Source organism: Panthera tigris, chromosome D2, assembly GCF_018350195.1.
Source record: "Panthera tigris isolate Pti1 chromosome D2, P.tigris_Pti1_mat1.1, whole genome shotgun sequence".
Lineage (NCBI taxonomy): Eukaryota > Metazoa > Chordata > Mammalia > Carnivora > Felidae > Panthera > Panthera tigris.
The window spans coordinates 81,611,909-81,639,508 of NC_056670.1; the positions used below are offsets into that span (position 1 = coordinate 81,611,909).

At 44.4% G+C, this 27,600-nt stretch overlaps 1 protein-coding gene across 3 annotated transcripts in view; it reads left to right on the top strand.

Annotated features, from left to right (window-relative positions):
- The window catches only part of DOCK1 (dedicator of cytokinesis 1), a 524,611-nt gene that overhangs the window by 312,861 nt on the left and 184,150 nt on the right, over positions 1-27,600 (top strand). For all 3 annotated transcript variants that reach the window (XM_042961087.1, XM_042961088.1, XM_042961089.1), the window contains exons 28-29: positions 16,861-16,962; positions 24,107-24,201. In XM_042961087.1, coding sequence (XP_042817021.1) covers positions 16,861-16,962; positions 24,107-24,201 — 197 coding nt within the window. The remainder of the gene's footprint in view (positions 1-16,860; positions 16,963-24,106; positions 24,202-27,600) is intronic.

Consider the following 27,600-nt stretch of genomic DNA (forward strand, 5'->3'; position numbering starts at 1 on the left):
GAAATTCACTTCCCCAGGGTTCTGGGGGATATCCAACAGTCCAAGACCAAGGCTTTGGGCGGGGTGCTTTCTTTTAAAGCTTCCCCTTGGCTTACATATGGCTTGCGTTTGTAGGTCTCCTCTTCTAATGACATCAGTCATATTGGATTTGGGACCCCCATGACCTCGTTTAATTTTAATTACCTCTTTTTTAAAAATTTTTTTAAATGTGCATCTATTTCTGAGAGAAAGAGACCGAGCATGAATGGGGGAGGGGCAGGGAGATAGGAAGACATGGAATCCAAAGCAGGCTTCAGGCTCCGAGCCCCCAGCACAGAGCCCAACGCATGGCTGGAACTCAGGAACTACGAGATCATGACCTGAGTCGAACTTGGACACGTCACCGACTGAACCCCCAAGGTGCCTCTTAATTACCTCTTTTGAGGCCCTCTCTCCAAATAACAGTCACATTCTGAGGTGCTGGGTGTTAGGACTTGAATATATGAATTTGGGGGGAGCACAGTTCAGTCCACAACAGACGTGGATTCAAGGGGAGGGGCGGAGCGTCTCATGGTCTTGCAGTTGGAGGCCTGTACCTTGGTCTGCATTAATACTGCAGTTTTGTTTTTTATGTGTGATAATGGTTTTATCCCAAGTAATGGTGATCGCCTTACCAGAATGTGCATGTAGCAGTGTTTGAGGTTTGTGATTCTTTCAAATAAAGGTCTCCTATTGACTACACCTCTACTTAATTGATCAACCTAGATTTCTGCTTTTTTGCCTTTTCCTGGCACCAAAACAGTTGATATAAATTCAAAACAAGTGGGCTTCATTATCCCGTATGCTTTTTGTTTAGACAGGAACTAGCAACATTACAGTTTGCAAACTTAACTGTGTAGCCAGATAATTAGCTTGTGGAAACGGTACTCAATTTTGCAAACAAGTAGCGACTCTGGAAAATAATTAAAATTAGTCATTTTAGTATCATTTTGTGGGTTTACCTTCTTTTACATGCTGTTAAGACCTTGCCTAAGCAAGATTAATAAAAAATAAAAAAGTCTTGACTGAACATGTGTTGGAAAGTGACTTCCAATTTGCGTCTTCTCCATGTGACTAGTGATTAGAGTGTTGGGGTCAGGTAATGGGAAACCCATTTGATTGGTGACGCTTTCGTTTTTAATGATATGCGCTTGGCAAATGACTGCAGCGTCCTTGATTGTCGTAACGTAAACATGTTAACCTTAAAACTGTATGAATTTTGTTCAAGGAGATTAACCTCCACAATCCGATGTTTCGTATTCCCTAATTTAAAATCACGACAGTCACTCCTATGATCAAAGCTAAGTAATTCGGTAATTATAAACCGCGGCTCTATTTTTTCATCAGATTGGTGGAGTGGCCTCTTCTGGTATTTTCATTATGTCTCTGTAGAAATAAATGGGAAATATAAGCTATATATTTTAATTGGCATCCCCTTGAATGTTTTCACCAAATGGACATTCAAGAGGGTTCCTTTGCTTTTGCACGATTTGATATGACGATACCTACAATGTATACTTGCCGTGAATATCAAGGTAGTCGTTTACCTCAACTCTAACAAGGGAAGCTAATGTTTACATTTCTCTGCCAGTTAGCTCCCTGTCAACACACTGTGTCCACCAGAATGCGAACCACACGTGGACTTCAGAATCTGCTGCATATACAGCATGCCTCTGTGGATGTCTCTTACGTGACTGAAAGTAAGGAGTGGTTCCGTTACCCTCCGAGGAAATGAGGGGTCTAAGAGGTGTTGCTGCTCTATGTTTTATTTTATTACAGCTAGCCTGTCCTTACGTATTTATGTTTTCTGGGGAGTCCCATTTTTACCCATTAGTAAGAATTTAAAAGCATACCTATGTGGTTTTTTGATGCTTAATTTTTTTTCTGATGCATTCGCTCTTTAGTGAGAAAACTCTTCTCTGGTAATAATATCCATCACCATCTTTGTTTAGCCTCACATATTTTGTTATAAGCGATCTCTAGGTTTGGAATACTTGCTTAACATCGTATGCAAGGTACATCGTCAACTAATATCCAAGAGACTAGATCTTAAATGTTCTTACCACACAAAAGAAATGGTAATTTCGTGACCCAATGGCATGGTGGTAATCAAATTGTAATAAGTATATAATGTATCAAATCAACATATTATGTACCTTACGCTTACACAGTGTTATATTTCAGTTATATCTCAATAGAAAAATAGACATTAAAAAATCAGACCCTAAAGCATGCTGACTACAATCTTTAAGAAAGCAAAGACACCAGAAGTTATTATTACAACTTGACATTGTGTGCTTGGTGGTGATAGACTGTGTCCTACGTCTAGAAACAGAAATAAGAAAACAGAAGTACAACAATGACAAAGGACAACACAGAATTATTGACAGATGTTTGATTCATTTAAACATTTTTTTTTAACATTTATTTATTTTTGAGAGACAGAGAGAGGCAGGGTATGAGCAGGGAAGGGGCAGAGAGAGAGGGAGACACAGAATTCGAAGCAGGCTGCAGGCTCTGAGCTGTCAGCACAGAGGCCGACACGGGGCTCGAACTCACAAACTGAAATCATGACCTGAGCCGAAGTCGGATGCTCAACCGACTGAGCCACCCAGAAGCCCCATGTTTGATTCATTTACAGCCTCCTCCTCCCCCACAAAATTAAAAAAACAAAACAAAACAAAACAAAACCTGTTAGGAGTAGTAACAGAATTCTTTAAGTTCAATTACAAAATATACACATCAAATTTAGTCATTTTCCCAAATATACCAATAAAAATGTAGAGAAAATTTAAAAGGTTTTTGAAGAAGGCACCCTTCCCAAAAGGGGGAACGTTAACAAGAGCTGGTCATAGTCCTTATGACGAAAACCACAAAATATTCTTGAATGGCGTAAAAATAGACCTGAACAAATCTAGACACATTGTGTGTGCGGAAATGAGAAGGCTGATATCCTAGGCCTTTTCAATTAATTAAAAAATTCAGTGGGATCTCAATTTAAATTCCATTGGGAACTGTTTCAAACTCAATAATGTGGTTGTAAAGTTCACATGTGAGAATATATTGGCATGGATACTCAAGAACAATGTGAAAAACGAGAGGAGTGATGTAGGGCTTGCACCACCGCATAACAAAGCCATTTGAAAGTGACAATAATTAAAGTATGATCCTGCTTTTATTAAAGCTAGTCTTTTTCTATATGTGCAAGAGCGAGAAAGAATCCAGTATAATGCCAAGATTAGTTACATATCATTTACAGGGAATTTTTTGATTGTCAAATTTTCTTCTTTACGTATATTTTTAAGGTTATACAGTCACATCCTTACTTTTTAGTTCTGCATTTTGACAGGTATGTCCAGTTCTGTCATCAAGACCAAATGCAAGGGTTAGAATATTTCCCTTCTCTTACAAAAGTCCCTGGTGCCCTTTTGGAGCCCATCTTTTCCCCTTGGTCAATATCATGTTTGAGTTTCCAGGATGTCAAGTAAACGAATCCATACTCCAGGTTGCCTTTTGGGTCTGAGTCTGGCATCTTTCACTTACCCCGATGTGAGAATTGTCCATGTTTATCAACAGTTTATTCCATCTGGTCGCTCGGTACTGTCCTATCCCATGGACGTACCACTATTGTTTATATGTTTGCCCAATAGTAGATGTGTTGATATCTCCCTGTTTGGAATTATGAATAGAACTGTCTACAGGAGCGCCTGGGTGGCTCAGTCTGTTAAGCGTTCGACTTCAGCTCAGGTCATGATCTCGTGGTTCATGAGTTTGAGCCCCACGTCGGGCTCTGTGCTGACAACTCAGAGCTGGAGCCTGCTTCGGATTCAGTGTCTCCCTCTCTCTTTCTGCCCCTCTCCCACTAACACTCTGTCTGTCTCTCTCAAAAATAAATAAACATTAAAAAAATTAAAAGAACAAAATCTGGGAAAAGAGCTATCTATACACATTAGCGTAGAGGTCTTGCTGTGAACTTGTGTTTTCACCTCTCTTGGGTCCCTACCTAGAAGCAGGATGGCTGGGTCAAAAGCTATATGATTAACTGTATAAGAAACTGCCAAAGTGTTTCCCAGAATGGCTGTATCATTTTGCCTTTAGACCAGTGATACAGGAGACTTTCAGTGTCTCTGCAGCTTCCTGCTTTTTCTTTTTCTTTTTTCCTTAAGCTTCAGCCATTCTAACAGGTATGGTGGTATCTCCCTATGGTTTTAATTGGCATTTTCCCATTGAGTAGTGACACCGAATGCATTTTTTTGTGTGTGTCCTGGCCATTTGAATCTCTTTTTCGGTGAAGCATCTATTTAAATTCTTTTGCCAGTTTTTTGATGGGTTGTTTGTTATTGACTTTTCAGAGTTTTTATATATTCTTGACACAAGCGCTCTGTCAGATACGCATTTTGCAAATATTTTCTCCAATTCTGCAGCCTATCTTTTTACTCTTTACAAAACCTTTCAAAGACCAGGCATTTTTAATTTGAGGAAGTCCAAATTACCATTTTTTTTCTTTTGTTTTATGCTTTTTGTATCCTAAGAAGTATTTGCCTAAGCCAAGGTCGGGTTTTCTCCTGTGTTTTCCTCCAGAAGTTCTGTTGTTTTACGTTTTTTTGGTTTTGGTTTTTGGTTTTTTGGGACTTTTTTTTTTTTTTTTTTTTTTTTTTTTTTTTGCATTTGGGTCTATGATCTATTTTGAGCTGGTTTTTGTATGTAGCATAGGGTATGGATGGGCCTTACTGCCCTCCCTTTTCTTCCTGTCTTTCCATATGGTGTCTCATTGTACCCTTTGGAAATCCCACTTGTTGAAAACACTATACTTTCTCATTGAGTTTTCTCAGTACTTTGTTGAGAATCAGTTTGCCTGTTGTGCGGTCACTTTGTCTCATCAGTTTATTCTTTTCCTGGTATGCCTGCTCTTTTGATATCTGTAGTTTTATAACACATCTGAAAATCTGGTAGTGTGTCCTACTTGGTTCACAGTTTCTTTGGCTGTTTCACGTTATTTGCCTTTCTGTAGAAAGCTTAGATTCTGATTGTTAGTTTCTACAGTAAACACCTGCCGCTATTTTGTAACTGTAGATCAATTGACATCTGAACTCTTATTGATTCTTCTGATCCATGAACATGATATATCTCTCCATTTCTTTTAGATCTTCTTTGATTCTGTCATGAATGATTTGTGAGTTTTAGTATGCAAATTTAGTGACCTGAAAATAACCTTCTGCGTATGTTTTTCTCTTTTATCCACCATCATCGTCATCGCCCCCATCACTGCCACCGTGAGATCCCTTATTCGTTACGTAGCCAGCGACTATGCTAATATCCTTACATATCCTTACCTATATGACTAATTTAAGCCTCTCAAGAACTGCACATTTTCAAATCACTGTGGCCATTTTACAGATGAGGCAGCTGAGGCTCAGAGAAGTGAAATAGCCTGTTCTGCTCCATATAGTGTTCTTGATCTCGATCAAGTGATTACTCCAAAATGTCTGCCTCTCAGACATTTACTCCTAAACTAATTTTCTGTTACGTACCTGTTTAACTTCTACCATTAATAGAATGGTATTGTAAAATACCAAAAGGAGAGTGAGCGATATGTAGATCCATATTTGGTAGGAAAACAGGATGGTTCTTCCATTTCCCTTTCACTGTAGACTATTTTGTTAAGGTCAGAATACATACGTACAGGGCATGCTCCCAATCAGTTAGGTGTTCTTACATTTAAGAAAAATGCATATGGCAGAGCTTTCTGTGCAAAAGCAATACACCCCCCACTTAGTTCTACTTCAGCTCCTTGAACATTTTCCTGAGTGAATATTTCTGGATGTGGGTTGCTTAAGGCTCTTCACTTTTATCTCCCCTCTCCAAATGTGTCTCAAAATAGCTAAATCATTGCTTGTGTTCCTGTTATTATATTGAGTAACAGTTCCTGTGGTTGGAAAAGGAGCACTTCCTCCTTAGAACTCCCTTGTCAGTCTGTAATAACTCTCTTTTATAGTATCTGTAACATTGGGTCTTAATTAATTGTTGTCATGTACGTCTTCTGCACTAGACTGCGGGTAGACATTGTATTCCCTCAGCTTTTTATCTTGAAATTTTTCTTAGGTACAGAAATTTGAAAAAGCTCTGATAGTAAAAGCCAGTATACTCACCAACCAGATCTACCACTTACGGACATTTACGGACATTTTGCCCAAATGCCTTGTCTCTGCCTCCCCTCCCTTGTGGAGTTGTATGTGTGTGTAATGAAAACTGGCTTTTTACTCAACCAGAAGTTCACCACAGACATCGTGAATGTCATTCCTAATTGTGTTGTGCTTCTGCTAAGAATAATTCTGCAACACAGTCAATACGATTATGATATTCATAAAAATTAGCAGTGATCCCCCTAATAACATGTAATATGTGGCCCAAATGAAATTTCTTCATTGATTTTTTTTTTTTGGAAGGCCTAGGACAATTGTCTTGTCAAAAGTCCCATTTCTGGATCTGTCTGTGCATTCCCTCATGAGTAAACATTTTTGGCACAAAACCCTACCTAGGTGATAATGTGTCCTTAGAACACCATCACACTAGGAGGCACAGAAGAATCTGTGGGGGGATACAGTACTTTCAAGCTGAGCAAATGCCTTCCTTTCCAGTGAGCTTGACCTACTGGTTTCAGTACCCATGCAGGACCGTTGCTGGAATCATCCAGTCCTTCTGGAGTTGAAAGTGGCAATTTTTGCATTTTCCTATGCCATCTACGTTATTTAGTCTTCTGTAAGAAGGGCTTTGCTTTCTCTTCTCGTCACCACCCCCCCCCCCACCTTGTATACCAGTTTATCAATGGAGACTTATGTTTTTCTTTTTTTTTTAATTTAAGGTTTATAGTCCTTTGCCCTTACTGTTCATTTTGAAACTCGGATGTCCCCATTGTCCCACTTGTGGCCAGAGGACCCTTCTCAAGTATCCTCCTGTGTCCTTTTGACTTGGTTCCACTGGTCTGGGAGAGAGTTGTGCCCCTGGTTCCACGTGTGCTCCTCCTAGGCAGGGCTGTGTCTACTCATGTCTGACCTTCCTCCAGGAGCTCCATGCTGTGGACATGTGCCCACTCTTTAATGTTCATGGAGTGTTGTATTGGTACTACTCTGCGCCATTTTGAATCTTCTCATCAATTTGGTCTTATTCCCTCAGTGTCTTCTGGTGTTTCCCCAGTGGCCCCATTTCCTCAGAATCTTGGGAACCTTTGATTTTCTCCGGGCTGTGGTGATGGGGAGACAGGGTGGGCATAGATCCCCAAAGGGGGGTGTTTCCTGTATGCTATGTTCTCCTTTACACACCTGCTAGACAGATTCATTGTTCTGCAGAATTTCTTTGGCGTTCCCCCAGATTGTCAATTTCTACTTCTCCATAGCGGGAGACTTTGAAAGTAAACGTCAAGGCATTTAGCTTCAAAATCTCTCGAGGGCTTACAGAGTCGTAAGCAGACAAGCCATGAGTGCTGTGTCATGATGTATAGTGCTTGTACAGATATCTGCACACAATATATGTATTTATGTATAAATAAGTATTTCCTAAGAAATAATAGAACTGAGATTATCTCTTTTTCTAGTATATAATAATCTCATATTTCAAAATATATTTCATCTTCTTGTGACTCATGAACTTTGTTTTCTTAACACTTGGTATGTGACATAGTTTCCTCCTCACCAACACATCCAACCAGTATAAATTATATTGAGGACAGTATCCTTTATGATTCATATAGAGGAATTTCTTTTTATCCAAGAAAGTTTCAACTGTAATCTGTAACTATGATGGTGACAGTGTCCTTTATGGACAGAAGTCAATTTAAAAAAAAAATCTGTAGGCATATTGATCCTCCCTTCAACGATAAAATTTTATTAACACTGAATTATTCTTGTTTCTATTACAGTGTGTTTACAGATGCTATATATCTTGGGAGAAGATTTGGGAAGTCCTAGGCCCTCTAAGGCTTTAATATTATCTGATTGCCTGAGTTTACAAAAATAAATTTAAAATTTTCTCCTCTACTCTCTGATTTGTGTTAGCAACAAATGAATTATATTGAGAAGTTATATACAAGTATATATTCCTCATTATACCGTAAATTATAATTGTATATGTAAAATTTTACCGTAATTTATTTTTATCCTCTGTGACAAATGTGAGTATGTGTTTAATTTAGTGCATTGAATAAGTAGCAGATAATTGTTATGGGTAGCTTAAGATCTAGATATTCCCTTTTGGTATATTTGGCCTATAAATGTCTTCCTACAATTACTGCCACTGTAAAATTGAAATTGATTTTGTTTTTAAAATTAGATTTCTTTCCTTATGGTGTCTGCAATAATATGAAATACTAGTATTCTCTGAACTCAACCAGACACTCCATTTAAATTTAAGATACAGGTTTAATTTTGTTGCTAGGAGTTGAAAAAGCTAATAGATGACATTAGTGTAGTTTCTCAACCATACTATTCTTAATTTTGTGTAGTTTCTTTTTACAAACATTTTTCACTTTATGGTCCTTTATAAAACCAAGAATTTCAATATTTGGGAAACTAAATGAATAAAGCAATGCGTACATTGGATAAAGGCTGCATGGGGGCTGAATTTGTCTTGAAGCGAGAAAAGGGACACAACACAGTCCTCAATTTTACCGTAGATTGTATTTCCGGGAACGGGCGCCAAGTTTAAATGATGGGAGTGAATACTCGTTTTCCCAAGAACCTGAGTTTTAACTGAACTCTCTGATTCAGGCTTTCAATTATATCTTGTGCTTCGTCAAATATTTAATTAACAACACGTGAAATACCTTTCCAAGGTACAGCAACAACTTGTGCCTTCTGATGTATTTTGCATGGCACACTTTTCCTTTCTTCATTTTACAACGTTGTCCCGTCTGCATTTTCAGTGATTGTTTCTTTATAGTTCCCCTCCAAACCTAGAAGGGTGAAGACATTTCATATGATGTGGAAACACAAGTGAGTAGATCAAAACAAAGGAAAGAACAGTTGTACATCTATTTCAAAAAATCTAAGGAGAAAGAACAGCTTCAAAAGGATCATAGAATTTGGAAGTGTTTTTCTGAGTGTGTTATTTTGATTTTAAATCCGAGTAGTACATTATTTTGTTGCTAAGGGCAAATAGTTTACTTGTCCTGAGAATGAGCTGTCCCCTGCCGCATCCTCTCCAGGAGCAATCCCAATGCACTCTGCGACTCTTTGCTTTCCTTTTCTCTTTAATGTTTTAGAATCATTGTTTTATCCTTAGTACTGTGAAATCTCATGATGATAAGTCTTAGTCATGCTCGACAATCAGTGCGTGCCATTTGAGAGAAATTATATCATTTAATTAATATCTGTTTTTAAAAGCTTCAAAAAAAGTTATGTTTATTTATTTTAGAGCGCGAGAGAGAGACAGACAGACATTGTGCAAGCAGGGTCGGGATACAGAGAGAGAGACACAGAATCTGGAGGAGGCTCCAGGTTGTCAGCACAGAGCCTGACGTGGGGCTCGAACCCACAAACTGCGAGATCATGACCTGAGCTGAAGTCGGACGCTTCACCAACTGAGCCACCCAGGCACCCCTAAACATTTTTGACAGCTTTATTGAGGTGTAATTCATATATCAAAAAAATTCATCTATTTAAAGTGAACAATTTAAGTGTTTCGTATAATCACAGAGTTGTTGAACTACTACCGTAAGCAGTTTTAGCATATTGTCATCATCCCCAAAAGAAACCTGTACCCATGAGGACTCGCTCCCCATTTAACCCCCAAACTTCCAGCTCTTGCCCGTCACTGATTGATCTATTTCCTGCCTTTCTTCATTTGCCTATTCTGGACATTTGCTAACAATGGAATCACACAGTATGTATGGGGTTATCTGTGATTGGCTTGTCAGGCTCTACAAAACAGCAGGCTGGGATTTTGATAGGGATTGCATGGAATCTGTAGATCATTTGGGGGGTGCTGCCCATTAATTGCTGTTAATATCATAGCATTATTAGGTCTTCCAATCCATGAACATGGAGTATATTTCCATCAAGTATTGTGCTGGGTTTGGTGCTTTTGTAAATAGAGTTATTTTCTGAATTTGATTTTTGGGTTGTTCACTGCTAGTATATAGAAAAACAATTGAGTTTTGTATTTTGGCCCTGTATCCTGCAATCATCTGAACTCATTCTAATAGTTTTTATGTGGATGTTCCATCATTTTGTAAAAAAAATAGCTTTTTTCTCTCCATCTTCTGTGTTCTTTCTGGAATCCCTGCTTCTCAGATACTGAATCTCTTAAATGGATTCTCTGGTGTTCTTATTCTGTGTGTGTGTGTGTGTGTGTGTGTGTGTGTGTCTTTGTGTCTTTTTTGTTCCATTTTCTGGAGGATTTTGTTAGCTTTACCTCCCCATATTTCTGTGAAAATAGTTATTTCTGCGAACATAATTTGAATATTCCAGAATCCTTCCTTGGTCTTTGTTCCTTTTCGTAACATTATGTTCTCGTTTTATGGATATAATCTCCTGTGTGAAGGTAAATGTTATAGGTCTTGGAATTTTCTTACATAGCCCCATTTTCCCACCCCCCCCCCCCGCCCCGGCTTTGTTTCTGTTTGCTTTGGTTTCTCTTACTAATGACTTTCCTCATGAGACTGTACAGTCTTGATCAGACTGTTTCTCATGTGTGCACAGAGTTTGGAGGTACAAGGCTGCGTGGGCTGAACCTCTATGGGCAGACAGTGGATATGCTGTCTTGGGCTGTTCGGTTTCTCCAAAGAGGATTTTTCTGGTCTCCCGTTCTATTTTGACATGGGGCTAAGACTGAGGAAGTTGGTTTAACCCCCACTTGCTGGTATGTTGGGAGCTGGGCAGAGCAGAGAGCCGATTGCTCATCACTAGATACTCTCAGCCAGGTGGCTCCTGCCCCCTTCTCTTCTGCTTTGTCAGGCACCCCCCTTCCGTAACCCCCGCCCCCAACGCCTTGCAGAGAATAAACACATGGTCCCCTGCCTAGGAGTGAGTGGCATGTCCCTCGGTGGACATGCCGGAGTCGACAGGCCACATGTTGAAGACATCAGTGCTCTTGATTTCCACCTCGTATGTAGTCTTGCCTTCTGAGTCTTCCTAGGGTTCTGTGCCAGGAATCAGCAGGTTCCCGTTAGATGATCACCCCCTTCCTGCGTCTGGGGCACTCAGTAACCACTCATGCTTCCCTTGTCTGCTCCCAGAATTCTCTTGTCTTTACTTGTGTCTCTTCTCTCTTTCTTCTTACGGGTTTGTGAATTAAAAGGTGTTCTTTGTTATCAGTTTAATGTGAGGAAACAGGGGTGAATGCACGTGTTAGATTACTTTTAATTCATCATGCAGAAGCCCCTAGGTATATTTTCACAAACCTCATCTCTGCAGAGACTTTGGAGGAATCTTTGGGCCAGTGAGTGGCACTTTGAGGTGCTCCTTGTGTTAGCTTTTTGGACTCCTTGTTTTTCTTTATAAAATTTCCTCTTGGCAAATAGAAGCCTTACACATTCCACTCGTGGCTTTCACTTTTGAAAACAGAAAGACTTCGTGCATCCTAGGGCTTTCCCCTTAACTGTACCAACAACTCATCCATTCACGCCTCACCTCCCTTTGAAGCGGAAGACTTCGCTCTGTTACTTTCCTTTTCCCTAGATTTCCGGTGCTCATAGTGTTGCTTTACGGTATTGGTTCTTTGGCTCGAATGTCCCCCAAAGTGAAAGTCGTCAGGAATTCGCCAAGTCCTTTGTCCACCCACTTTTACTACGATTCTTGCCCAGTGTCACTGAACAGTAGATCCTAAATGTCGCTGAGGGATTCCTTTTTCTTTAATCTTTAATGACGATTAGGAGGCAGGTTTGTTTTCTTTACTAGAGTTGATACTTCAACATCTCAATAACAGTTTCTCTTCAGAGGACTCGCCTCGGTGAAAACATGTTTAAAGGTTTTAGCAAAAGTCGTCTCTGGCAGTCATGGAGTGTGATCCCAGGTTTAAGTGGAAGTCTCTGGTTACTCAGATCTGGAGCCTGCCCTTCGGACTCGGTGCTCCTGGGTCACTCTTCACAGCTCTCACAGCGCCTGTGGTTTGGGGCTGTCCCCAAGTCCCTTGGCACTTAAAGCACTTTGAAGAGAGTTGAAATTTCTGCCTGTGCCGTGTGTCCCAGGGAGAACAGGCGCCTGCCTGCAAAGCGTGAGCTCCAGGGTCATGTGAACCATTGTTATCTTGTTGACGAACCACCAAGAGCGACTTCATACCTCACCTTCAAGTCATGTGTCTAAGTCTGTCTTTGTTATATAGAGAAGTCACACTCTCTCAACTCCTCCGGGCCAGGCATTAAAGCCCTTAGGATTGTTCTTTTAAATGATACACTCGCCCTAAGACCTTAAACTAGGCAGAGTTGGCAAAGATACTGTGTCAAAGGTAGGTCTCATCCTCAGTTCCCGTTTTCCAACATCTGTCCTTTTTTTTTTTTTTTTTTTTTTAAATCCCTTGCCCCTGTATCCCTCGGTGACATCTTACATTCACCTACCTGCCACAGAATGTCCCCTCCTCCACCACCAATGCTTCGTTCTGCCTGTCTTTCTGTTCTCCCTGTTCCCTGTCCTACTCTCCACCTGCCTGGTGCACTGGGACCCCAAGCATATTTAACTGGAGCATTGAGGGTAGTTCTAGGAGGTCAGGGGCAAGTTTAGTCCAGGGCTTGAGCAATGCACAGCAGTAACCATGTCTGCATGGACAGGGCAGCCTGAGGATAAGATTTTTGAGGATCGGGGGGCAGGAAACACAGAACTTAGGGACAGGGAGGAACTGTCTTCTTCTCTTAGGACCGTCTTCTAAAATATTAATATGTATTTCAGTTTATAAAGGTAATCTGTGGTTTTGTTCTCCAACCCCCAAGGACTACCTGGTTTGTTTGTTAGTTGCTTAGATATGTTTTCTTTCTTGTGCTGTATTCTTTACATTGCTGAAATACGTATATGTAATCATCTCCAGGTTTCTTCCTCAAGCATTTTCTCATGTTATTAAAATAGTTCTTATTTGCATAGTTAACGCTTAGTGTCTTAGTGGTCGCATAACATTTCATGATCACGCTATGGTATGGTTGCCTGACTTGGCAAATAGCGATCGATACAGGGTACCCGGTTCAGCCTGAGCTTCGAATAAACAATAAACGGATGAGTCAGCATATGGATGTCCCATGCAATATTTTCAATGCGGTATTTGCGACATGCTTATTTCCTGTTATGTGTCTGAGATTCAGATTAAACTGGGCATCCTGTATTTTATCTTGCAATCCTACACCGTATCCTATCACTTACACAGTTTCTGGTTGTTGAACATGCAGATGTTTTCAGCAATGCAGCAGACATCTTTGGGCGTAAACTTCCATAGTTTTGAATGACTTCCTTTGGTGGATTGTTAGCAGTATCATTACCAAGGCGAGGAGTGGGTTTTTTCCCCCCAAGACTTTTCAAGCCTATTGGCAAATCGCTTTTTAAAAAGGTTATAGCAATTTATGCTCCCACCAGCAGTGCAGAAGAGTGCTCATTCCCTGCACCCTTGCTAACATTATCATCCCTTAAATACTTCTTTGCTGTTTTGGCAGGCAAATAATGATACATCATTTTCATCTGTGATTACTAATGAAGTTCACATTTTTTGTTTCTTAGGCATTCTCTGTCCTGATTTTTAAGTTTTCTGCAACTGTATCCTGACTTCTCTGCCCCTATTTTGCATTGCTTTGAGGTCTCAGGAATTGTCTTGTTTTTATTTATTTACTCATTTTTCCTCAGCCTCTAGGCCTGGAACCTGGTCCCCACACTCAGGTTTCAGGACGCGTTCTGCACAGTCACCACCAGCCTACCTCCCAGCCTATCAGTTGTTCAAAAGTAAAAGCTTCCTATGACTTCTCGGTGCATTTCAAATAAATCAATTAAAAAGCAGAGAATAGTAATTTTCTTTCGAGCCTGCAGAATGAGTTTTCCTTTCACAGCTCTCCCCCATTTCTGCTTCTAGTTCCTGGCTGGTTTCAAATACAGCTTTCATAACGACCCACTGAATGCCTCCCCAGAAACCCACTGGTCCACCACATGGGGCTCCACTGGGTCCACGAGAACAGTAGAGCATGGTGAATGCATTGCTTCCCTTTGGAAATAAGGGTACCCCATGCATGGGACTCCATTCCAAAGGCCATAGGGAACATTTCTATGGATTTCGGCAGGCATATCACCCCATTCCAATTGGGGTCCAAAGCTTCAGCTTAGAAGGGAGCTGAAATAGTGAGATTTGCTACCTCTAAGAAAGTCTGAACAGGACAACTGGTCTGGAACAGTTCCGTAGGTGAAATAAAGAATACATTTGCACCCCCTGGCCTTTCGCCCTCTAACTCATGGTGGAGCCCTGCCTCTGTCCCCTTCCCTGGGCGGATTCCCAATTGGTCCTCGTCGCCATAGAGTAAGAGGCCATTGGCTTGCCTCCATGACATTCTCATCCAAAGCAAAGTCTGCCCGACTGGCCATTTGCATATTCCCGGGACTGGCTTTGTGGAAATTGCTACCTTCTCGTCATTTCTTCATTCCTGCATCATGTCAGTTGCCCCAGTCTTGGCCTTGCGTGAAGTTTTCAGCATTACATGGCAGTCTGCTGCCTACGTTGAGTGTCTCCGTATCACCTGTTTGAGTGTCTGGCCAGACTCCGGATGTGCACTGTTTCTTCTCATCCATGCTGCTCAGTGCTCGGGCGGTTGGCATTCTCAGAACTGCCCTGGGGTTCTGCTTTTCTTTCCACTTTTGGCTTGATATTTTAAGTTAAGTACATGGGTATACTGGATCTAATTATATACATAGCTGGCTTTGTGATTTCTGACGATTCTAATGTGTAGGTTCCCATTGTTTAACCGTTTTGACCTGCAGAAAATTAATTTGAGCCCCTGCCAGGTGCATCTTGGCCAATACAGGCCTCTACTTGGTCAAAAAAGCCCGGTGTCTCCTGAGGAAAAGGCCGGCCACAGAATAGCTGCGTCAAGGAGGAAAGTGGGACATCGTGTGTGGCCGCCTTTGCCTTCCCTCACCCTCCTGCAACTTTCTCTGATGCCTGTAGAAGTACGGGAAAGTCAGTCTCCAACTCCTGTTGGCCATTAGCAGCGGCCTCAGGTTTCTCCAAAAGAGAATTAAAATGTACATCTGGACAAGAGGAAAGAGATTAGTTCAGCTACAAAGTGCCCACCTTGCAGCTGGAAGCACTGGCTTTACACCCGGTTTTGCCATTTACTCATTTAGAGGGGAACACTCAGCCCCCTGTCTCACTGCCTGTAAAATGGGGCAGGAGGGGAATCTGTGGTGTGGTGGACTGGGCCTCAGCACAGCCCTTGACACATGGTGGTCAACGGTACAAGGGCCATTTTCCAAAAGGGCATCTCCTAAAGAGCAAGGGAGATACAAAGGCAGCTTCTCTGGAGTCATGAGGATGCCAGATATTTACATATTTCACAAGTTCATATTCATAGACATTTTGCCATTTTCCAAATCATCCCTCCAGTGGAAAACAGGCAATCTTCAGCTCTTTCTCTGAACCCCAACATGGAATCAAATCTCAACAATTATCATCATTCACAAAGAATTTATGTTTCTATGCAAGTGGAAGATAGCATATTGTCATTCTTGTATTTGTTCAGTTTGTGCAATGCATCCTTTGAGGACTCATTTGGAAGCATACACGTATACTATAGGAACAAAATGGATTGGGAAAAATACCGGACGGTACCATTTCCCTGTAGAATATGCGCCCAGATGAATACAGAGCGCATTTAGGTATTCCGGTAGAGTGCTTGGAGAGGTGGGGTGGGTAAAAGAACACAGTTCGGGAACGCATTTAAGAGGGCAAAATTGGGGGATGTCTGAAAGAATGTCTCATCCCGTAATTGGACCAGACTCGTACTGGTCGAATGGGCGAAAATGTATTCCCTCTGTTTCTTAAAATGTCATTAGTTTAGGGGGGGGGATCTAGAAAAGCAAGGAAGGTTTTTATGTTTTTATGTTGAGCCATGACCCCCCCAGAAGGGATACATTGTACCCAGTGGTAACGGGACCACCTGACCCTCTGCCCACCCACCAAGCCCAGCCCCCTTCAGCGCACACACCCACAGCCGCACACGTACTGGCTGCCTCTTCCTTGGCTGCTTTGCTCCATGACTTGATTCTGCGTGTTGGTTTCTGTTTTCCCTCCTCCTCTTCCTTTTCTCCCGGCTCCGTCTGCCAGGAGAAACCGTCCTCTCTGCCACTTTACATTCTGATGAGCTTGCATGCCTCTTCACATTCTTCTTGTGGAAGAGAATTGGACCATAACTCATCGTGGAATCGGTGGTGATTGCCTCCAAATTGGCCAAGGGGGACACGGGCAGATTTTGAGAAATAAAAGGCCTCTCTTTGCCACGGCCCGAGAGGACGGGCTGCGCACACATTTCGCCTGGTAATAAGAGCAGCAACTTTCCACGGAGCACAGAACACAAGTGTCAGTGGTTCCAATCTCGTCTTTCATTTTTGCATATTTAATGCAAGAACATTTAAAGCTTGTTTTTCCAGCCTCGACAACCGTGTGTCAGGAAGCATTTAGCGCAGCTAGAGAGAAGGAAATAGAGCAAAGCCAAGATGGTGAGGTTGGCAGTGACCGGTCCTCACGTGCCGGGGAGCCGGGGCTCGGCCCCCCCCCCCCACAGCCCGCTGCTTCTCTGTGCTGGTTTTGCCCCCAGACTCTTAGTCGATACCGACCTTCCCCGTTGTTCTCGAGAATGTTGTTCTCTAATTGTACCCTTTGACTCCTTTACAGGGAAACTTCGTGGCTTGTATGACAGCTATCTTACGACAGATGGAAAATTATCATTACGCCCATTTGATCAAGACTTTTGGAAAAATGAGGACTGATGTTGTTGTGAGTGTTACTTTGACCCTTTTCATATAACCACGTGGGGGGGGGCAGCATTTTAGGCAAAACACTGGTGTGGAGATTTCCATTTTAAATGTGATTTTGCACGGGGACTTGGCTCCAGTTGACTTGAGAAGCCACCTGGCAAGGTCCTACTGAAGTCACATCTCTAAGAAGATGAGGGTCCCCACCCGCAGGCTTGTTTCTTACGCTGAACTGGGAAGGGACTCATCATCTCAGCCCAGAATGAGGTTTCTTCTCTGATGGGTTCCCTCTCCTGTGTTCAAGGATCACTAAAGATGTGGAGATGTCCCAAGGAGAGTCTGCCGGTAACTCCCGTTCACCTGTTGACTGGCTTCTCGGTAGAAGCCAGAAAGTCTTTTCAGCTTTAAATTATACTCTGGTATTAATTAGCTCCAGTCATGGGAGCTCATCAGCATTTCTCCTAATAATTCTCTAGTCATCCTCAATACAACTACGACACAGCTCAATTAGGAGAAGCATAACATAGGGGAAGTTACCACTTAGGAACCACCTCCCTAATGGCCTGAGATCCCACGGCCATATGGCAGATGTCTTCCGCAAAGCTGCAGCCGCCCTTGTTGGCGGAGTTCTCGATTAGCTGTTGACCTCAGCTCTGGAATCTAGTAACGTAGAGTTCATTTCTGAGACCCCTGGATTCCTATAGGGTACGGCAGATGCTATTACTGTCTCCACGACTACGTTGCTTATGCTGCACCCCGTTAAACCTCCCTTACTGAGGGAAGGGCAGAAGAATGCACTTGATGATTTTTTTCAAAGGATTATTTCTAAGAAGAACATGTTCTTATTAATTGTTGCCCCTGTGAGTGTGTGTGTGTGTGTGTGTGTGTGTGTGTGTCCGTCCACGTGGATGCACTTCTGTGTATGTGTGTGTGCGTGTGTGTATTTAAATTTCTAAGGAGACAACAATGAATCTGCATCTTAAAATCATAGCGGATTGCCTTAAATAAAAAGCAAAGGACCAAGAGTGTATGTGTGAATGTGTATGTACGTGTCTCTGGGTGTTCAGTTCTTTTCAAAATCATCGGCATGGAGTTTAAAGTAGGGGTGTGCTCATGGGGGGATCTGTGTTACATTTATATCCTGCCAGTCTTGAGTAGTTCACATCGGATATATGTGATGTTCCATGCCCCCGGTGAATCTTCACTGGATCCCTCGGCCCCGTTTGGGTCACCGAAAGGATAGTTGTAGGTGAAACTACGTGCACATTTTCCTAACTAGCCTTCCAGACTGAAGAATACGGTTTTTCGAGTGAGAAGTACACCCATCCTGAGTAATTAGGATCTAATTAATAATTTGCCCTTTATCAGAAGAGTCCTGTGATCAAAATCCCCACATGCAAATCGCTAAACATATTTCATCTCAACTATTAAGAGGTGCTGTTGGTAGAGAACCTTTAGTGCATTGTGAAAAGTGATGTTACAAAATGGTTTTTAGAAATGACTATAATTTGCTGAATTCCGAGCGTGTGCCCTCTCTGCTTGCACAGAGCAGACGATCAGATACTTACTCCATGTTTTGGTCCTGATTTCCCCAGGGATTTATTTTTTTTCCCCCTTAGACACAGCAGTTCAGAAAATCAATTATTTGCAGACGATTTGATTTCCGTTATAAAATGGCATTTGTGGTTTGGATATCAGGAATTCAAACTGCAAGGATCGTAGACCTATTTTATTGTTGCTAATCTGTTGGAACCTTTGTAAAATGTGTTCCTGTCCGTTAAGTATACCTAGAAAGTATTTGACTGTTTTTCTACTCTGACAACCACTCACAAAAGTAAGAGATCATTTTGTGTTAAATAACTGAAAGTTAGTTAGTGCTGCGGGAGGAAAATAGTCTAGACCATTTTCTCAAGACTATTTCCTTGTAACAAGTGCTGCTTCAGGTTTTCAAGTGTAGCCCTCTTTTGGTTGGATGAGTGATTCCCATACGAAATCGCAGTTCCTATCAAGACCAAAGTCACGTGCCTCTGAGCTGTTAATTTTATAGTCTCTCAAATGGTCCCTTAGACCCCAAGACAGTGAGAGAATGGAGCACAGCGTGAGGCAGATAGACTGATCCAGAAAAGAAAAGGAACCGACACGTTCAGTTCCAAACTCTCTCGCGACACGGCGATCTCTGTAGCATGGCGAGCCTCGCAGGACCGCAGTGGGGATGCCGGGCTGCAGAATGGGCTGCTGGCTGTTCCGTGTCCAGTGTCAGAATCAGGAACACCACGAGAGAACTTGCAGTGTCCACGGTAAGATCAGAAGTGATGCACAGTGCCCCGGACCTTGCAGGGAAGAGAGCGGTCTTGGTGTTTATCCCAAATTTCCCAGTAGGTGGCCTTTACGAAGCGTCTGTTGAGGGACCGAATGGTCAGTGTCCCATATCCAAGGACAGTAGGGGCAGAAGTGACGCTTCCTGGTTAAATGTCGAGTGAACGCGGCACCCGAGTACTGTAGCCCTCTTGCCTCTACCTTGGACTCGTGGCTGGCCGTGTGTCCCCGAGCAGCCCAGCCTGTCCCCATGGCCTCTCCACTTCTGGGTTCTTTTTTTTTGTTTTTAATGTTCATTTATTTTTGAGAGAGAGAGAGAGAGAGTGGGGGAGGGGCGGAGAGAGAGGGAGACACAGAATCCAAAGCAGGCTCCAGGCTCCGAGCTGTCAGCTCAGAGCCCGACTCGGGGCTCAAACCCATGAACTGTGAAACGATGACCTGAGTCGAAGTCGGACGCTTAACCGACTGAGCCGCCCAGGTGGCCCTCCACTTCTAGGTTCTAACCTAAAGAAGCCAAGTTAGCAGACCTGTGAGTGAGCAGGGCCCTCTATCTGGAATGCCCTACCCCCTTCCTGCAGCTTCAGTCCCACCCCTTCGGAGGACCCTGACCCGACACCTGCCCTGGTCTCGCCAGGCGGACGCACGCCTGTGCTCCTTCCTCCTTTCCTTGTCTGTCCCATTTGGCCATCAGCCTGTACCGAGGTGGTGCTGATGTCTCACGCCCGGTAGCAGTGAGTGAGGACGCTTGTGGGGGTTGGGAAAGCAAGGACGGTAGCAGGTGACTATCCACGCCCGGGAAACATCCCGATGTTGGGTGAGCCTTGAGCGCCGTGTGAAGCAGCCACCACGGCGTAACCTGCAGCCTGTGTGGGTGGCGTCCTGAGTGGGAGGAGGAGTCTTGCGCCGAACACGTTTCTCTACTTCTGGTGACCATTTCCTTGTAGACGAAGCTGTAGTGTAGGTCCTCCTCCCCGGACGGTGAATCTGGGGGGTGCAGAGCCCTTTCAGAGTGAATCCAGTCAGTAGCTATTTATTGGGCACCAGCTTTGTGTTAGCACAGTGGAGGAAGTCGTGGGCAAAGCAGACGTTCCTGTCCTCCTGGGCCTACATTCTGGTGGAGAACATCGCAGCTCATCGGGGAGTCCTTCCAACCAATTCCAACTATCCATGCTGCAAGGGCATGGTCCTTGTAAAATAGCCGGACTGGACTGGGTTGGGTGGTCAGGAAGCCTCCCTCACAAAGGAGAGGACTGTGGAGTATTGAAGAAGGGAGAGCCATGCAGTTTGTGGGGGGGTGGGGGGGGAGCATGTACAGGAGCCTGTGGTGGGGGGAGGCCGTCGGTGGGGGGGCAGCAGTACCAGGGATGAGATGAGCCTGGACAGAGGCTGGGATGTCAAACCGCATGGACCCCACAGGCCAAGCGGAGACACTGTGTGCTCTTTGCTTGTTTGTTGTCGACTTTCTACACCGTTTGTTTGCTATTTTCCCCTGAATTGTTTTAAAATTATTTTTTCAGACACTTATTTATTTACTTATTTATGTTTTAATTTTTGAGTAAACTTTTTGGGGTAATTGTAAAGTCACCCGCGGCAGTAAAGAGAGAGGTCTGTGGGCGCTGCGCCCGCTTTCCCCGGGGGGGCGACATCTTGCGGGACCGTAGCGCGGAGTCAAGACCCAGTGCCGGCGTTGACGGGGTCCTTGGCTCTCATGCGTCTTCCCCCACTTTCGCTTGTACTCTTTCCCCTATTTATCGTGAGAAGCTTCAAACATACGGAGAAGCTGAAAGAACAGCGCAGCGAAAACTACTGCCCTGTCCCCCAGAGGCATCGGTGGTGAGCACCACACCATGTCTGCCTCCACCGCGTCTCTCTGTTTCACCAGCTGGGCAGCCACATCCCGTAAGTGTGTGAGAAGCATGTGTCTCCCCTGGTGGTTCAGCAGGCCTCTCTCGGGAATGGAGATCTTCTCCAGTGGCCTCATTGCCTTTCCTGAACATAGCAACCATGCCCTCATTGGTGCCATTGGTATTCCCATTCTCTCAATTCTGTCCAGTCTTTCTTGTCTTTCGTTAGGGGCTTCCGCAAATCAGGATCCAGCCCACATTCACTCATTGCATGTGGTTGTACCTCCTTCGTCTCTCTTTCTGCTAGAACAAGTGCCTCACCTTGGTTTTTTTTTTTTTTCTTTCTCCGTGCTGCTTTGGGATGCCTTTCAGTGTGTGTCTCCATCCCTCCATATGTCCTGCAGACTGGAAGGTTGGCCTAAAATTCAAGTTCATCCTTTTGGCAAGGGTGCTTCAGAGCTGGTGTTAAGTGCTCTTTGTTGCTGTGCCCACTGGGAGGCTGGGATTGCCAAGCTGACCATTACTGACGAGAAGTTTGATTGCTTGGTTGACAGCGGTAACAGCCCGATCTCCCCGTTGTGAAGCTATGTACCCCGTTACAATTAGCACGTAGTCCTTGGGTGATACTTTGGCACGCACAAAATGTCGGCAGATATCCAATCCCTTGACAGTTCCTCATCTGATGAGTTTAGTATCTGTTGAGGGTCCTTCTCTGAAACAGTTATTTCTTTGGCAAAGCAGAATTTCTTACTTCTGGGAGTCACAACATTTTGGCTTTAATCTCAGAACATTGGGAACCCCCTGGGGATGTGGCTGAATGGGAGGTTGGGAAGTGTTGGTGCCTTGACCAGATTTACAACTTGAAAAGGCCATTCTGGGTCAAGCGTGGGGATCGAGAGGCACAATAGGGGACATAGGTAGACGGGCTAGGATTCTCCTTGGCAGTCCAGGTGAGAGAGGATGACCGTTTATTCAGGTGGATGGGGGTAGGGATAGATAGAAGCAGGTGGATTTATGACAAGAAGATTCCGCCTACGCATTGGTGCCTTTTGTTAGAGCTCCCCACGTAGCGTATGGGGCATCCGGTACCCCCATAACAATCAAACTGGAAAATGCCGCGGGAAGGAATTGGCGCTGAAAGCTGAAGTTTTCACAAAAAACCTTGTGTCAGTCCTCTGTCTCCCCTTGTTGACTCGGAGCTTCCAGCGTAATAGTCTGCTAAGCCTCATCGGCCATGGTGGGGACCATCGCCATGCCTAGTAAATTATGCAGACCGACAAGGACGCCTTTGCAGAACCTCATCCTCCACGATACGCAGAGTTTTGTCTGATCAGCAAAGTACCAACATTGAACAGCTGAGCCATACTAATGAAGTATGGGGCTGTGTTTCCTAGAAAAAAAAATCAGGGAGTTGGGAAAACATGCTCCTCTTCCAGAATAATAAAACCCAGACCCTGTATCTCGATTATCAGGCTTTGAGGAGTGATCAGCAAGAAAGCCAGCAATTTCATGCAAATAGAGACGTGGCTGAATTATGGCACCCAGCCGGCCAAATGTGCAACCCGGTCATTAAAATGTGAAAGTCTTGGCAAAGCGGGGAAACTTAAGTGGTGAGCTCTGCATGGCGGGCATCGACCGGGGGAGAGGTGCTGTGCGTTGTGTCTGGGTTGCCCGGAGCACCCCTGGTGGTCCGAGCTCGTGTGAGCAGGGTCTGGAGGACGTCGGGATGCCTCTTCTCTCTTGACTTTGGCTACGTCCCGAACCTCTCTTCGACTGGGGGCCCCTGTTGTAAAAAGGGGGAAGGGATCACAGTTGCTCCCTGAGGTCTCAGTCATGGTGGGGGGCCCACCGCAGGCACGACTAACCAGAGCCCGACATTGCCGTTAAGGTTGCCGTGAAAGTATTTAACTTTGCACATCAGCTTATTGATTCTGTCAAATCGAGCTTGTATCTATTGGCGAGAACCGCCTGTTTCGAACTTTGCTAAGAATCGCGTTCCTGGCCGTTTAACTTCCTCCCGTTCGTCGCCTGAGTCCTCACGGCCGTTGCACCTCCTTATGGTTCCGTAGATTAAATAAATGACACACGGCCACTCACTGGGCAATCTCTGACCACGGCCTCATTTTGCTAAGAGAAGGCTCTGTTGCTTTTCCCCTGCCCACCTCGGACCTTGAGGGAGCATGCAGACTGCTGGGGCCGTGTGCTTTTGAGGATAAATGCTAGTTTTGTTCCAGTCAGCTCAGAACAAGTGCCAAGCTGTCAGGCTCATGAAGTTCTCCTACTTCTGACAGGCACAGGCCGGAGCCCCCAGGAAAAGGGGTGTCCCTTCCTGATGCCAGGAGCAGTCTTAGCGTGGAAGCAGGGTAGCAGGGCAGGGCATGCCCCGCGAAGAGCAAAGAATCGTGCCCAAGACAGCACAAGAATCGCTGAATAGCATGTGGGGTCGTAGCTGCCAGATGAAAGTGACCACGCGACCGCGTAGATGCTCAGAGGGTCATGGCGAGCTGAACAGGTGCAGGTGGTCGGGAGTTCCCGCCCGAGCCTTTTCCTTGTTAAGTTACACTAAAAAAAAGGAATGGGTGTTAATACCCCGTATTCCACCTGATGGGCCCTGTTCGTAATGAAAAATGGATTTAGAGTAAACAGAACAAATAGCTACAACCCGCGTGTGATGCTTGCAAAATATCTGTTTCCCTACAAGCAGAAAGAATGCATATGGGTAACCTGAAAATCTACTCCTTATGACCATTAGATGTGCCCAGGTGCTGTTTCTGAATACATCCCTGAAAACGTGATCGCAGACAGGAGGTGCTCAGGCAAACAGAAAAGTAGAAGTAAGGCACAGCTCCTGTGAAATACATCTTCATTACTTTTTAGATTGTTTTCGTTCAGCCAAAAAAAAAAAAAAAAAAAAAATGAAGTCATTTATACTGTAATTATTCAAGGGGGGATTGGTTTTCTCCTTTCTCTTGGTGGGCTGTTTCAGTGTTCTGTTTTTTATTTCAGGATTTCCTGATGGAAACATTCATCATGTTTAAGAACCTCATTGGGAAGAACGTCTACCCTTTCGACTGGGTGATAATGAACATGATGCAGAATAAGTAAGTACCGGGAGGAAAGCTCTCACCTTTTACAAGGTGCCTAATTCACATCTGGTGGGAACAGTGGTGTTGCCTGGATCCCGTGGGGGCTCTCCCACAAAGAGCACATCCTCCCCATTCTGCGGAGCAGACAATTATTTGGAGAAACGGACCTGGAGATTGGGTGATTTCCTTATGCCGATGCGGGGCTTTTTCCCCCTGGGGAAAGAGGGAGGTGAGCCCTAGCCCCTCCTTAGCCTTCGTCAGAGGCGACCTTTGTCTACCTCTTGCCATCCGTTTGCCGTCGTATTTTAATCACATGTGTTTATTAGCCCAAGTGTTTCTCACCCGGTCGAGGTTTTTGAAAGGTCCTTGCATTTTCTCATTTCAGCTTTAAAGAGTGAGCATTTTCTTCATACTTATTAAATATTAATCCTGTGCCCGGTTTATCATTTCGCTGTGAAGGCTGTTGGTTAATGTTCCAGCTCTTGTGTTCTCTACTTCCTGTAAGCACCAGCAATGATCATTGGGTTCTCAATCACATGTGATTTCTGGAAGAAATTCCCCCGACCTCCTTTTTTTCCCCCCCCCTTATTTCTTATTGCATTTTTTATGGAGATAGTTATAGATTCATAGGCAGTGCGGTTGTAAAAAGAAATACAGAGAGATCTTGTGTATACTTTACAAAGCCAGGTTCCCTCGATGGTAACGTTTTCCAAGACTATCGCACGATTCTGCTCCCAGGGAGTCGGCATGGATGTGATTCACCAGTGTTACACCGATATTTCCATTGTACTTGTGTGTTTCCTCGGCGCCTGTTCTTGAATCCACCAGCACGAGGGTCCCTCTTGTTGCCCATCGATAACACATCCTTCTCGCCCCTCCACCTCCCCCCTCCCTAAACCCGGGCAGCCACTCATATTTTCTCCACTTCTAAAATTTTGGCATTTCCAATGTGATACATAAATGGAATTCTACCGAATGTAACATTTCTAGGATGGACTTTTTTCACTCCGCTTAATTCCCTGGAGATTCACATAGGCTGTTGGGCATACCGATAGTTTCTTCCTTTTCTTTGTCTGGTGGCCTTGCAGGGTATGGATGGACCACAGATGGTTTAACCATTCGTCTGACGAAGGACGTCTGGGTGCTTGCCAGTTTGGGGCTACTATGGATAAAGCTGCTATGCACATTCATGTACAGATTTGTGTGTGAACATAAGTTCGTTTCTCGGGCGTAAATGCCCTGGGGTAGGTACGCTGGGTTGTATGGTAACTACATGTTTAATTTTATAGAAGCTGCCAGGCGATAGCTGTACCATTTTACGTTCTCACAAGCAATGTAAGAACGATCCAGTATTTCTGCATCCTTGCCAGCATTTGCTGTCCTCGCTATTTTTCGTTTTAGCCCTTGTGATAGATGTGTGTCTCATCGTGGTTTTGATTTGCCTTTTCCCTGATGCAACAAACAATGGCTTGCCATGTCATTGAAAAAACCGTAGACCCGGGTCTCTTGCTGAACAGAACCACAGGCAGGCCCCTGCGCAGAGTGCGGGAGGTGGTGGGTGCGGACTCTGCTCTCCACCTTGTGACCACACACATGAACTTGACCTGTGTCTCTCCTACAGAGCGGCCGTGGCCTGGCACCCAGCCTAGGCATTCTACACCTGGGGCAAGGGAGGGGACACTGCCCCCTCACAGGTCAGATGTGATTCATGCCCCAAAATTGTTTGACTCGGTGCCTCTGATCCCAGGGGTCCCACGGGGTAAACTGTCAAGGAAGGTGTGGCCACACTGTATTGATTTATGCTACTCTATGATGAGTGAGGGTCTGTTTGCAGTTTTAGCATGAAGATTGCTTTGTTCCCTCTTCCCACCACTCCGCCATCTGCCTCCTGCTGCCAGCCCTGAAGCCTGGGAGCATAACCCCAGAGCCACATGCGGGTGAAAGCCACGTGGTCTTTGGTTCCAAGTGAGGGCCACTTGTTTAGGGTTTCCTTCTCTGGATATTCTGTCCAGCTTCTCCCGACATGTTCTATTATTTCTACAGTGAGAAGGTGGCTTGACCTGTGGCCTCTGGAATCACATGCTCCCTGTACATCAGTCTAGCCTTGTCCCTGTGTCCTTTCTCACTAGGGCACCTCCACAGGGCCCAGCCTCATGACAGAGATGCAGGTGTGTGGTGGCATCTCAGACCCAAGCCTTTGCATCTCGCCATAGGAGGAGAGTCTTGTTTGGGGGGCAAGGAATATCTGTGAGGGAGAAGCCATAGGGTGCTGTGTCCTCATAGCAAGGGATGTGATGGACACTTTGGGGCATAAAGTCTTGTGTAGGTGATAAGAGAATTAAAGTCTGGGGGTCCTGGGTGGCTCAGTCGATTAAGCGTCCAACTCTTGATCTCGGCTCAGGTCATGATCTCACGCTTCATGAGTTCGAGCCCCGCGTCAGGCTCTTGAGCGGATGGCACGGAGCCTACTTGGGGTTCTCTCTCTCTAACCCTTTCCCTCTCTCTCTTTCTCTCTTTCAAAATAAATAATAAATTAAAAAAGAAGAATTAAAGAGTAGAGCGGGGAGCCCATCCTTTTAGCTTGTTCAGGGTGCATGTAGGCTGTAGCCCCAAAGGACATCTCGACAGGGGACACACTGAATATAAAATCCCTATGGTCTGACTCATGTTGCACATCAAATGTTGTACAGGATGGTCTAATCTAAAATCCTAGCACTGTGACACCAGGCCATCCAGCCGACAGCGTTTCCTCTGGCAGTGCTTTCCAAGGATGAGCGGCGTCTGTGTGCGTGTAAGTAAACACGTGGTGCGTGTGTATGGGCACGCACGTGTGTATATGGACACGTTCACGGAGGAGTGTTGGTACCAAGTAAAATCTCCTTGATTTGCGGAGATTCTGGCTGTGAGAGGCTCACATCCATCCAGGTCCCTCTCACACTGCCGCCTTCCCCAGGAGCACATTCCGAAGCCAACACGTACAGAGAGGCATAAGCCACAACTGAGGCGTTTCGGTCAAAGTTTGGGCAGCAATGATCGTAATCTTCATTCTGGAATCTTCCCACTGCCCCAAATGCTGCCCCCTCTGTTGAGTAAACAGTGTCAATTTTTAGAAGCTGAATCAATTGGGTTTTGGAAGGAAAGGTATTACTTCTGTGCCACCAACTCGCTAAAACTTATAACTTTTATCTGAAGACATCTGCTTTAGTGACCCTGCAGTTTTCTTTAACTTTAAGGGTTTAAATGCCAGGTTCAGAATGAAGCGTTTATTTCATTTTCTTATTGAATGCAGTCCTTCTTTGTGATGTGTTCCGTGTTTGCCCCCTAAGACTCAAGATGAGTATTTGGCTGCTTTCTATGTGCCAGGTGCCGCTGTGGGGACATGCGGTACTCATGGCCATAAAACCCACAGCAGCG